General features: G+C 39.9%; 1 protein-coding gene across 1 annotated transcript; it reads left to right on the top strand.

Moving 5' to 3' along the window:
• Positions 1-8: 8 nt before the first annotated feature.
• Positions 9-13,354, top strand: LOC117287925 (molybdenum cofactor sulfurase-like). The gene is made up of 14 exons (XM_033768558.1): positions 9-145; positions 2,013-2,079; positions 2,517-2,673; positions 3,275-4,111; positions 4,233-4,309; positions 5,109-5,308; positions 5,622-5,738; positions 6,087-6,554; positions 8,507-8,669; positions 9,499-9,592; positions 10,242-10,357; positions 10,981-11,324; positions 12,229-12,333; positions 12,939-13,354. The coding sequence occupies exons 2-14, from the start codon at positions 2,019-2,021 to the stop codon at positions 13,041-13,043; spliced, it is 2,844 nt and encodes a 947-aa protein (XP_033624449.1). The 5' UTR covers positions 9-145; positions 2,013-2,018; the 3' UTR covers positions 13,044-13,354.
• Positions 13,355-14,026: the final 672 nt, after the last annotated feature.

The raw sequence follows: 14,026 nt of genomic DNA, 5'->3' as shown, positions 1-14,026 counted from the left end.
ACATACTCACTACTGTTGATGATTTATAATGAACAGCTGATGACCACAATTTACGCAACAGAAGGGGTTTGTTTACTTCCAAGTTTCGTCACCAACTGTTCTAAATAAGCCATGAATTCATTTTAAAGTCGACGGTTCATATGAGGTAAATAATACTGTTCAAGTTGGGGAAATGTTAGCATGATTATAAAATGTAAAATATCAAAGAATACACGAGGACACAGAACGCTTATTATTTTGTCAGCCCACTGGCGGTGACTGTCTGTGCATGAATCCCTGTGCATAGCAGACCATAGAGGAAGGTCCTTGCTCTACTGTGCGACCATGGAGCTATATGCGACCTTGTTCTGTTGATGTATTCAGTTGCATGCTGTGATGTGGCCGGGCGGAGGGGGGGGGGGGGGGGGGAGGCGGGGGATATGGTTTATTATTTATTTTATTTATTTTAAATCTTCGGACACAATTCTTTGTCGCCCATTGGCCTCTTGCTCTAGTGCTAGAGTAATTCTACCTCCATGATGATAACACATTGAGTTCAGAAATAATAAATAGATAGATTAGACATGAATATATAGCCTAGAGTAGAGGGTATTGTTTAATTCAAGGCACTGGATACTATTATTACTATACTAGTGGTAATTGTCAAAGATCAGTCTTCTCACTCTTGGTGGTCCTTGCTCTATTGTGTATCTCAACATTATACAAACCAGTGAAAATTTGAGCTCAATCAGTCGTCAAAGTTCTGAGATAATGAAAGAAAAATTATCATGCTTGTCACACGACGTTCAGAGTGTGCTTTCAGATGCTTGATTTCGAGACCTCAAATTCTAAATGTGAGGTCTCGAAATCAAATTCGTGGAAAAATTACTTCTCTCTCGAAAACTATGTTACTTCAGAGGAGCAGTTTCTCACAATGTTTTATACTATCAACAGCTCCCCATTGCTCGTTACCAAGTAAGGTTTTATGCTAATTATTATTTTGACTAAAAACCAATAGTGTCCACTGCCTTTAAATTGCATTGACAATAATTCAATAATAAAGTACCGTAGTTCTATTAGTAGTTCTTATAGTTATATGTAGCACATTTCACAATATTATAAATGTCTGCCAATGCGCTTTTAGTGCCCTGCCAAACTCTTGCTAACTTAGGAATAATCTTAGGACTTGGGACGAGTTAAGTTCCATAACCATAGAAGTTAGGACGAATTGAACCCATTCTAGGTTAGTTTAGGACAAATCATTGTCCTAACTCGAGAAAAGATTAATCACTGCGTTTCGTGAAATCGGCTGATGTCATTGGGACATACTTCTAAAAACGTGCGATGCGGCAGAAAGACAACAGTGAATACCGAGCTGAAAATTGCATTTTTTGACGATGTTTTTTAATTTCACTCAACAAAAAAGAAATGCAAGCATTATGAATGTACGTGTATATACATGATAGAAAAAGTTTTGGTAGTGTCGTAGTACAAAAGAAACTTCAGTTATTGCTGGCTAACGGTCGTAAAACTTTCACCTATCAACGCTGATTTGAAAAACGTATAGTGTTAAGGAGGCCCAAAATATTAGACCCCTATAAGGTTCACTAAGGAACCTTATAGTTTCTAGAAGTAATTGGGACATACCTTTCTCAGTTTCTCTGTGGAGTTATAGTACACAGTCTGATGTATGAGCTGCTACGGCGCTCCATGGCTACTTCAAGTTATGTGGTCATCCATTTTGATCCCTCAATACTTAAATCTCAGAAGTCTTACTGTCAGTAAGTCTGTCATTCCAATTGTGGATCATTTTTCTGCATGGACAATCTATTCGCTGTGGGTTTTTCTGGGATATAACTAAAAAATGCGACCACCTTCAGGAATTAAATTTTTGTACATCTACATAGTATAGGATTAAAACAATCAAATAGTTACAAAAAAACAAAGGTTGCTTTTAAGTTGCATAGAACTCCGGCACTGCTGCATTTTATTAGGCCATTTTACTCATTTTGTATTTTGATTTTTCTTTGAAGCCAAAAATGGAAGGCTACAACAAAAGCATTGAAAGTGTCAATAAGAAAGAGTTCTCCAGGTTACAGGGTAAGTGAGAAATGTATACTTTTTGTCTTGTGATGAAAATGTATCAAGCCTAACAAAAGTTTACAAAAGTTTATAACAGGTGCTTGGTGTCGAGAGAGAAGAACATCCAACACAGATCTCTATCTCGGGTTCCCCAAGCTTATAGTGCCAAAATTTGCGCATGAAGAGTGAAGTTGGCAGGGCACTGGTATCGATCGCCACCCTGAGCTTCCAGCCAGCAAGCTTGTCCTATAATATAAGCAAGGTCGAGCTTAAAGAGGTCGAGGTCACCTAACCTATGTTGATCTATCAGAAGGGACACTGGATTTGTGACAGCTGGAGAAATATCTACATGCATGAGGGACAGAGAGATATGGGGACAACTCAGCCAACCTAAATTTAACCTAAGTTGTGTAAATGTTTTAGTTGAATTCTTTACTTAATGCATTCATCAACAGGGGACACCTACTTGGACCATGCCGGAGCAACAGTCTATGCACAAAGTCAACTAGAGGCATTACAACGGGATCTGTTGGAAAACGTCTATGGCAATCCGCACAGTCCATGTGCCAGCAGTCGTCTCAGTACAGATACTATTGAGCAGGTGCGCTATAGGTGAGTACTGGGGACCACTCTATAGTCCATGTGCCAACAGTAGACTAAGTACAGACACTTTTGAGCAGGTGCTCAATACATTTGTAGGTGAGTATCTGGGGACCACTCTATAGTCCATGTGCCAGCAGTAGACTAAGTACTAACACTTTTGAGCAGGTGCGCTAGTGACAGTTGTGTCCTTCATACTTTGCTAAGCATTATTGCCGTGTCCTTCCGATGGGACGTAAAACCCTTAGTCTCATTCATTTGTTAAATGCAAGTAAAAGAACCCAGTTAATAAACTGTTCACGAAGACATGTAAGAGGAGTAGCAGTAGCTGCTGAATGCGCCACAGCACATTGTAAACCCTTTGAAGGCAATGTATATGGTCTCAAAATTTGAGTGCCTTTAGTACATTATTGGTAGATGCGTTATATAAGACTTGAGCAGGTAAGCTTTTGATGATTACTGGGGACCACCCCAGTAACACCATTACGACACCATTGAGTAGATGTGCTGGACCAATCTCTTTTTTTTTGAGTGAATGAAAAACAAAGACACTTTTATCGTCGACAATACATCACTTTCTTTACTGATGTTTTGTGTGTTGTTTGACCCCTAGAATACTGCAGCATTTCAACACTTCATCAGACCACCACTCGGTCATCTTCACAGCGGGATGCACCGCGTCACTGAAGCTGCTTGCCGAAAGCTTTGACTGGGCTTCGAAAAATTCCAAAAAGGTGCAGAATCAAACTAGCAACTCCCCAACTGAGTCTCAGCATTCTGGTGCTTCACAACTTCATCCTGAGACGGCTTCTCTAAACCCTATTAATACAAACCCTCCCAGTGGTAGCTTACCCTCCCAAAACCCAGCCTGTGGAAGACCAGGACTTTTTTGTTACTTGATGGACAACCACACGTCTGTCGTCGGAATGCGGGAAATTGCCAGAATGAAAGGAGCTGATGTCCAGTGTGTTGCATATCAGGACATCCAGAAAGTTTTTAAGAACAGTCCTGATCAGACCTCGAAGCTTCCTGAACCTGCAAAAGCCAGCGACGATGCCCAGAATTCAAGCTGTTTGCAAGACAAACAGAAGTCTAGAAACTGCCTGTTTGCATATCCTGCCCAGTCAAATTTCTCTGGTGCTAAATATCACTTAGTCGATGCTGATTTTGAGAGTCTTCCGTTTAGCTCAGTTGGTCTGGACCGTTGGGCCGTCCTACTGGATGCTGCTTCACTCGTTGGCACCTCGCCACTCAATTTGGGACAGTGCAAGGCAGACTTTGTGTCCATCTCCTTCTACAAGATCTTTGGATTTCCAACTGGCATTGGTGCTTTGATCGTGAGGAACGATGCTGCGCGGCTGCTGCACAAGACGTACTTCGGCGGAGGGACTGTGCAAGCTTACCTTGCCAGGAGTCAGTTTCATGCCCCAAAGCAGAGCATTTCAGACAGGTAAGTTCATTTTCACGTTCAGAGGTCAATGTTTGAGCCTTCCTTAATTACCTTGGGTAAATTACATCATTTATCTGGATTAAACACTTACAAAGTTTCATCGTGTTTATATTTATTGCAGATTTGAAGATGGAACGCTACCTTTTCTTGACATTATTGCACTGAAGCATGGATTTGACACGTTAGAAAGACTTGCAGGTATGGGCTTGCTACGTATGTACAAATTCAGAGAGCGACAGCCATAGACCATGTGAACTTTGTTTACAGTACATGTGATGTGACATTGTACATTCTTGGGCCTTTCTACCAGGCATGAAACTTCACTGGTCATGAGAAAGTTTTTCTATAACGTATCACTACTTCCACATAAATGCAAGAGTTTGAAAAGCAACAGCTGAACAAGTTTTGAGATGTGCCCCCTTTCATCATATCAAAAGTTGATAAAATTTAGACATTATACATTAGACATCATTGGGGCTTGATTTCATGGCTTTGCTTACTGTGCAATTTTGCGCTTACAGCCCATAGAATTGTGTTTTTAGCAGAGGGTAACAGAACCGTGAAGTTTGCCTCAAAGATAGTTAAAAGCAGTGCAACTTTTTTGTAATTGTCAAAAACCAGTATCCTAACTTGGTGCCCCACATAAAATAACAAACCTGTGAAAGTGGGCTCAATTGGTTACAGAAATGCAAGAAAATCATCAAAGAAAAAACATGCTTGTTGCATAGAATTTCATGCTTTAAGATGCCCGAGAAAGGCTTTCTGAGATTCAAATTTGGGTTAAAATTTACCTCTTTCTCTTAAGCTGGTTACTTCAGAGGGGGTCATTTTTAAACATGTTTTATAATATCATCAGCTCTCAAGTGCTCTTGATCAAGTAACTTTTTCAGACCATTAACTTGTGGAGTAATGACCCGGCCATTAACAGTATACTCTTAATTCATGTATCCATCTTAATTCATCAGTTACTTAATTCCTGACCGATTTCTCGTTGCAGGAAGCATGAGTACCATTTCAGATCACACTTTCTGTCTGGCGAGGTACGTCCATCACAGGTTGGTATCTTACCAACACAGTAACAGTGCCGCTGTTGCCAAGCTTTACTGTCGCGGTAACTTTGAGAGTAGCTACGACCAGGGACCCATTGTCAACTTCAATCTGCTTAGGTCAACAGGAGATTATGTGGGGTATGCTCAGGTATGTGCATGGGTGTTTGAAGCGGAAGGGAAGATAATAATAATAATAAGAAGAAGAAGACATTTGTAAAGGGCCTAGTGCAAAAAGCCTATATAGCACATTAAAGAGAATAATAAAATATACAAAGCAGATTAAAAAAAAAAAAAAAAAAAATATTGGGAAATTTGTTTTTAGGAATAGAGTATTTGTTATTGTACAGTGATTTTCAAACAAAAAGCCTCGATTCAACTACTAGACATTGTTACTATTTCTACTTTTCAAAGATATAAAAAAAAAAATTGAAAAAATTGTTCTTGTTTTTTTCTATTGGTAGGTTGAGAGGCTCGCGTCATTGCATGGCATACATCTTCGTACTGGTTGCTTTTGTAACACCGGAGCTTGTCAGGAACACGTTGGCTTAAAGGATGAAGAAATAATTGTTAATTTTCAGGTAAACACATAACTGTAGCTGAAGCCATGGCTTTCAGGTCTACTCTTGGTATGTAAAAATCAAAAATTCCAAAGCACCAAAACATGCTATTTATCAGCCAACATTCCGCAAAGTTTACTTTGTTGCGACTGGTGCCCCAAATATATTTTGCCTGGCACTTATTTATGAGTGAGAAATTACCCCCTTTTCAAAAACTTGGCAACTTCAGAGGGAGCCTTTATTCTCAATGTTTTCTACTATCAACAGCTCTCCAATGCTCGTTACCAAGTAAGTTTTTTATGATAACAATTATTTTGAGTAATTACCAATAGTGTCCAGTGCCTGTAAAGTTGTTGTCTTTGATTTTAGGCGGGCCATGTATGCGGAGACGAAATGGACCTGATCAATGGCCGACCAACAGGCTCCGTACGAATCTCCTTCGGCTACATGTCCACCCTCGCCGATGCCGAAACATTCCTGAACTTCATTGCGGAATGCTTTGTTGAGAAAGCTCATCGATTAATAGAAGCAAAGAGCATAGTTTCTCCCTCGGAAAGGAACTTCTCAACAAAATTTGATGTGAAACAGTCAAATCTTGAGGCGAATTCCTTCAAGACCAAGGGCGTGGAGGAGGATCTGACAGCTGCTGTTTATCAAGATGCTACGTTAAGCCAAGTCTGCGAAACTGGCTTGACACAAGTGCAAGAAACTAGTGAACCAGACTCAAGATATGTTGTTGGCTTGAATGGCTTTGAAGCAGAGATCAGACCACCTCCTGGTGGCAAGGTGCTGACAAATATATACTTGTATCCCGTAAAGTCATGCAGTGCATTTGAGGTTAGTATACATGTACCTTTTATCAATTATTTATTGCTAGTACAAATTCACCTTTTCTTACATTTATTTGTTTCTGAAAAATAGAAATATGAAACTTACACTTTGCAACTACTGTACTTGTTTAGGACTTGCAGGCATACAACGCTTGAATGTTCCCCGAGCAAACAAAATTCTAGGTCAAAAGGCTCTAGAATTGCAAGGGTCATACATGTAGGTTCGAATCTCACCCGTGTAACATGGCTGTGATATTTTTTCACAGGACTCGGGGGAAAGTACTGAGTATACAGTGCTAACACACATCAGTGTATGGGTAAACAAAATATATATATATATATATTATATATCAAATAATAAACCACAGGGGAAACTGACTGGGAACATTTTTTTTTAAATGATTTTGGATTGAACAAAGAAAATTGACTAGAGCGGGATTTGAACCAACGACCTCCGGTTTAACGTGCCGGCGCTCTACCAACTGAGCTATCTAGCCCTATGTTGGTGGTCTCCCAATTTTGTCAATATCTTTGTTCGGGGGTGCCTGTCAGAAGCCATTAAACCGCAAACTGCCGTGTAGCCAGGGATCACACCCGGGTAACGATACAACCTGGGAAGCGGCAGACAGGGGATCACCTTAAGGGGATGCGACTTTTTTATATCAGATATCAAATAATAAACCACAGGGGAAACTGACTGGGAACATTTTTTTTTAAATGATTTTGGATTGAACAAAGAAAATTGACTAGAGCGGGATTTGAACCAACGACCTCCGGTTTAACGTGCCGGCGCTCTACCAACTGAGCTATCTAGCCCTATGTTGGTGGTCTCCCAATTTTGTCAATATCTTTGTTCGGGGGTGCCTGTCAGAAGCCATTAAACCGCAAACTGCCGTGTAGCCAGGGATCACACCCGGGTAACGATACAACCTGGGAAGCGGCAGACAGGGGATCACCTTAAGGGGATGCGACTTTTTTATATCAGATATCAAATAATAAACCACAGGGGAAACTGACTGGGAACATTTTTTTTTAAATGATTTTGGATTGAACAAAGAAAATTGACTAGAGCGGGATTTGAACCAACGACCTCCGGTTTAACGTGCCGGCGCTCTACCAACTGAGCTATCTAGCCCTATGTTGGTGGTCTCCCAATTTTGTCAATATCTTTGTTCGGGGGTGCCTGTCAGAAGCCATTAAACCGCAAACTGCCGTGTAGCCAGGGATCACACCCGGGTAAAGATACAACCTGGGAAGCGGCAGACAGGGGATCACCTTAAGGGGATGCGACTTTTTTATATCAGATATCAAATAATAAACCACAGGGGAAACTGACTGGGAACATTTTTTTTTTTAAATGATTTTGGATTGAACAAAGAAAATTGACTAGAGCGGGATTTGAACCAACGACCTCCGGTTTAACGTGCCGGCGCTCTACCAACTGAGCTATCTAGCCCTATGTTGTATATTATATATATAATTTTAACTTTCTTTATCCCCGATGCAAATTTAACATCTCTTATAAGTGTTATGTGTCTTAGCGATACGGTCCTTTTATGTGCATTACACAACACACAGGACCAGCAGCTTTTTGTTCCCACTTGAAGGACAAAGCAATAATGATTAAGTGTTTTGCGTAAGGGAGTATCATGACTAGGACTTGGATTCGCACTCTGCTGATCACAAATACCAGGGCTTGAGATCAGTTCATTGGACTGTTTGGCCACCCTTGCAGTTTTTCAGATACACCCTACATGTATAAATAACTTTTATAATAATAGGACAAAGCAATAATGGTTAGGTATCTCTCTAAGGGCAAGTGTCAAGACTGAGACTCGAACCCATACTCTGCTGATCAGAAATACCAGACTTGAGTCCAGTGTGCTGGACCGCTCGGCCACGGCATGCCAAGTACTCTTGCATTTTTGACAATTACTGAATGAATTCCATTGATGGCAGGTGAGTGAATGGGAGATAGGCCACAGTGGATTGATGTATGATAGACACTGGATGGTCGTCAATAGCAACGGAGTCTGTCTGAGTCTGAAACGAGAGGAGCGCCTTAGCCTCATCAAGCCCTCCATCGATCTCAAGAATAAGTGCCTTTGGCTTCATTATCAAGGTATCGTTTTATGTGGGTGAATGCTCTGTTTTCCAACAACCCTATGTTCTGTCATCCATGTGTTCTGAAAAAAACCCATATGATTTACATGTGCAGGTTTTAGGCTTTGGGTTAGGGTTACGATTAGGAAAATACACTAGCGGTGTTGGAACATAGGGATGATAGCCTGTGTTCCGATAAACCTGTGTTATTGAAAAAACCTGACTTAATTGATTTAATTTTAGGTTACGGGTTAGGGGTAGGATTAGAATATATGGGGATGTCTATGGAGGTGTAACCTTGTTCGTGTCTAATCAAAACTTGATGGGGGGGGGGACTGATTAGACAACTCCTCCCACACTGGCAACTATTTTTTCTTCAGAAAGAAAACAATTGAACAGAGAGAAGTATTACCCAAAATGTTGTTTGCTTATCACTTCAAAGAGGGGCTTCAATTTTTTGTGTGATGCACTATTTTTTCAAAATTGTTCATGTGGTATACAACGTTTCGATTGTAGCATAATCTTTCTCGAAGGCTAACATGACAACACAACACATAAAAACGGGTGTGCTGGTTTTTAATGAATGGTCAATGGTAGGGAAAAATTTACAAGGCTTAACAAAATGCAATTTTGTCTCATACTCTTTCAGAGTGTACACACAATTGTTGCAATGGTATTTTCAAAGGAAAACGGTGACTTAAAGAATCTTTAAAAAAAGTTCCAACAAATTATATCACGGGTGGGCACAGGAAATTTGCCAAAATACCAACCTGAAGTGTAATGACATCACAGTGACTCTACAGCTATAACATTGTTTGTACACAATTTCTTGAAATTTGTAATCTCAGGTTGCTCCTCCATAAGTGTCCCTCTTGATGTTTCTACCGAGGCTGGTCAAACCATGTCAAAGAACCACGCTCAGAGTAAAGTGTGCGCAGACCGGTAAATATTCCCCTTGCCCCTTTGTTGTTTGTGAGATGCCTGGCTTAAATCCTGTCAGTGGCTTTGTTAATTTTATTTTGTGATAAAAGCAAGTGCATTTTGTAATAAACACAAGAAATTTGTCATATACCGGTAGGTCAAGATTTTAAAAGGCAGTGGACACTATTGGTAATTACTCAAAATAATTATTGGCATGAAACCTTTCTTGGTGATGAGTAATGGGGAGAGGTTGATGGTATAAACATTGTGAGAAACGGCTCCCTCTGAAGTGACATAGTTTTCTAGAAAGAAGTAATTTTCCACGAATTTGATTTTGAGACCTCAGATTTAGAACTTGAGGTCTCGAAATCAACCATCTAAACGCACACAACTTTGTGTGACAAGCGTTTTTTTCTTTCATTATTATCTCGCAACTTCGATGACCGATTGAGCTCAAATTTTCACAGGTTTGTTATTTTTATGCATATGTTGAGATACACCAAGTGAGAAGACTGGTCTTTGACAAGTACCAATAGTGTCCAGTGTCTTTAAGACAACAATATTTTGATATTAGGACATATAGATTTCTGCTCCTGGCGGCTTTGGCAGCCATTTTTCAAGAACTTGATTATTCTTTCAATATTTAATATTGTTTTATCGTAATCTTCAGAGTTAAAACACTAGATTGTGGGGAGGCAGTGGCAAAGTGGTTGTCATCTGCTCTTGGGAAGGATTGTCGACTGCTCCAGCAGCATCCAGACTTTGAAAGAAACTGTCGGCTTAAAGGTCAGCATTTGTACTTAATATGAAACTGACATTGCATCGGGGCTTGAGTTTTGTTTGTTTGTTTGGGGGGGGGGGTGGAATCATCAAGACTTTAGGGCTTGTAGCTGAATACTTTTACTGGACCAGAGTAATTGGTACAAGACCAAAATCAAATGAGAGAAAAACTACTCGGTGTAGAAATAAAACTGTTTTCAATTGAACATATTTACCAGACTCAAAGCATAATTTAAAAAAATTAAACACAAGGTTGTTGCTCTTCACAAACCCAAGACCACTGGACTTGTTTGATTGTAAGTTTCCAAGCCCAATGCTGAAAGCACTGGCTTTGTGCCTATGGTCCAGTGTTGATCTTGAGCCCTATGCATTTTACTAAAACTAAAAAACTGACTACAAGCTTTCAAACACTTTGTTTGAGTTATGTTGGGAATTTAACGGTGACTTAAAGGGACACGTTGCCTTGGACCGGACGAGTTGGTCCATAAAAAGTGTTTGTAACTGTTTGTTATACAATGCATATGGTTAGAAAGATGTTTAAAAAGTAGGAATACAATGATCCACACAAATTTTCCTGTTACAATGATGTTGTAACTAACATTTTTTTTCTTTTTTCAACATACATGTAGGTATTGCACAGTGTGATGCTCCCAGTAATCAGAGTCTGTCTTTAGTGAATACAGCCCCATTTACGCTGCTTTGCAGACCCAGTGCCCAAGCCCTCCTCAGTACCATCAGAGAGCGATACTCCACCATCGATACCCAGCCAATCACAAACTCCCTTCAGCACCCCATTGATTCATCAGAACCAATCAGGGCAAACTATCCGCTGAGGAAAGATGAAGGGGGATGGTCTAATGTCTGCATAGAGGAGCTGATTGGTCGGTTCCGTGGGAACCTTGTGATTGACGGCTGGGAGGCTTTCGATGAGGATGAATGGGAGAAGATACAAATTGGTGACCACACATTCCCAGTAAGTCATCAGCAGTTTTGTTATGAGATATCTATCAGCCAACTGATTTTTCTTCTGAGATATCACCCAACTCACAAGGCCAGACTGCCTCTTGAAGATGAGGGCTACATTTAACTGAATTGGGCTATCAACCCAGATCAACTATAGGGTGGATGGCCCAGTTGTTTAGAGCATCAAATTCAGGTTCTGGTGGTTATAAGTCATCGGAGTGTGGGTTCGAATCCCAGGCTCGACATTTGTGTCCTTGAGCAAGATGCTGTACTATAATTCCTTCTCTTTACCTAGGGGTATGAAATGGGTACTTGATGGGAGACGAGAAAGATTAAAGGAGTGTTTTTCACACAATAAAAAGGTCGCTAATGTAAAGTGCATTGATACGTTTTTGTGAATGCGCTACATGTATATAAGATCTACATGTAGTTATTATTATTAGTTACCTGTTACCGGAGGCACATTGCAACCTATTTCTAAGGCTGAAACAGGGTTGTACAGTTCATAAGGATGTGCATGTAGGCATGGGTATCATCCTTCAGAAGCCTGGCTGGTAGAGCAGAATGCACTACCTTCCCAACATTTACAAAGCAATTATGGTTGGGTGACTTGCTCATCAAGGGGCAAACTCATGACCAGGATTTGAACCCACACTCTGCTGCTGCTGACAACATCGGACCCTTGTTTTGATTAACCTTTTTTGAGATATGGTGGACCCTATACAGACACAATTACCCAAACCTAATGGTGTCACAGTATTAGTGTCTACCATATCTCAAAATGGCTTCGCGCTCGGCCACGACACACCACAACGTTAAGCTTTACTGTTTGAGTTAATCTGTTTCAATTTCCTGCCTCCTGTGAGCTGTTGGGCGACTGTAACGATAACATCCTGTGTTTGATTTGATTGTAGGTTGCTGGGATGTGTATTCGTTGTCAGATGGTATGCGTCGATCCGAATACAGCAACCAGAGGCAAAGAACCTCTGCTTACCCTCTCGTCACTCAGAGGGAAGAAGGTAAACAACAACAATAAACAACAATGATGGGGATGGCGGTGGTTGCAAAGATATCGTCATCAACCGAACATAACAAAATAATCTAAGCACATTTATTGGAAAAAGGAGGTTTCGACACTGTTACAAAATACTAAAGCTAGCTTGACATGAATTCTAATTGTAGTACATTTTCATTTGAAATTTTTTTTTTTGTGGGATGTGTAACATGTATAACAACAATTTTTAACAACTGTAAACTGTTTCTTCAAATGTAAACAATTTCTTACGCACATTGGAAGATATATTGGGGAGAATCATTCTCTCATTATTTTCTTAGTTGGTATGGGGACAGTACCGGTACTGGGATAAGATTTTCCTTTTGTGTAATTCGGTGTCATTTGCACTTTTGTCTTCTTTTTTTTTTTTTTTTGGGGGGGGGGGGGGGGAGTTGTTTCTTATGTGCATTTTGTTAATTGCTCATTATAATTTTTAGCTACCATCTTGTACATTAGGAACATAATTAAGTGTTTTTACTGCAAGTGTATTTTTAATCGGCATGGTGAAAAACCATTCCCAATAATGAATATATCTGTTTCATGTGCTCTCAACTATTTTATGATTTTCAGATCCCGTTTGGCACCCTCTTACTGCATGATGAAACGGCGTCTGTGAGTTCAACGCTCCGGGTTGGCGACAGAGTATCGATTGTACAACCCCCATCAGCTTACTGAGTAGCCACTTTGTAACGTGAAAATAAAGTCACTTTTTCATAATAATAACAATTATGTTGTATATTTATAATCACTCTTAATGCCAAATTATCAAATCAGGTGGAGTCTGTCAAGAAGATTTTATGAGATGAAGAAACCATAAAATGGCGAGATGACATTGCTGCCAGACCATGTCAGAAACACAGAAGAATATGGTAGAATATGATTGTGGCATGTCGTGGACGCGTGGTCAACTAAGTGCACTGGATTCAAGCTGTGGTGTTTCTGATCAACAGAGTGCGAGTCCCAGTCTTGTGTTTCTAATCAGCATAGTGTGGGTTTGAGTCCCCCAGTCTGGACACTTGTGTCCTTAAGGAAGGCATAAACAAAAATTGTTTTAGATGGGGGTGTCAAGCCATAGGTCCAGTGTGTTGTGTAATGCACTTAAAAGATCTCTGTTCCTCTTATCGCTTAGGGAAAGGTTTGCCTCGGTAATTCTGGACGCTGCACCTTGTAAACCTGTGTATGGTGCTACACAAATCGGTCTCACAATGCAAATAATTCAATAACTTGTCTTAGCATGAAAGTTGTTCTTAAAAAAAAATTATAAGTATTTCAAAGCTTGTGTTGTTACCGCATTCCAGTATTTTAACTGAGAAGGGGCTTCCATATCTGCACCACCATGTACTAATTTTACACTATTTATATATGAAAATATGAAAGCTGATATTTTATTTAAAACCAAATATAAGATATATTGTATAAAGAGAAATAATTTTAAAGAACTTCTATGAACTTCTATTGAGAGTAGTAAAATATGTTTTCAATAACTGTGACAAGTGAAACTTGTTAGAGTAAAAGCAAATTGAGAAGCAATAATTAGTGTGGGAATTATCTTGGAGTTACCTTAGGGATCCAGTGTCTCTGTTTTGTTGTATTGCAAAGCTTGAAATTTTTTTATTTTGTGGGTCATTTTGTTCTACAGTCGGAGTAAAAGGAATCTT

The sequence above is a fragment of the Asterias rubens genome, chromosome 3, assembly GCF_902459465.1.
Source record: "Asterias rubens chromosome 3, eAstRub1.3, whole genome shotgun sequence".
NCBI lineage: Eukaryota > Metazoa > Echinodermata > Asteroidea > Forcipulatida > Asteriidae > Asterias > Asterias rubens.
Note: the sequence above shows the minus strand (reverse complement) of the source record. Positions and strands in the feature narration are given on the sequence as shown.

Bases quoted from the DNA above. Each gene is read 5' to 3' on its own strand.
- LOC117287925 (XM_033768558.1), top strand. From the start codon at position 2,019: ATGGAAGGCTACAACAAAAGCATTGAAAGTGTCAATAAGAAAGAGTTC. The intron at 4,112-4,232 runs GTAAGTTCATTT...TATTTATTGCAG, and splicing joins AAGCAGAGCATTTCAGACAG to ATTTGAAGATGGAACGCTAC. The intron at 10,358-10,980 runs GTCAGCATTTGT...ACATACATGTAG, and splicing joins AAGAAACTGTCGGCTTAAAG to GTATTGCACAGTGTGATGCT.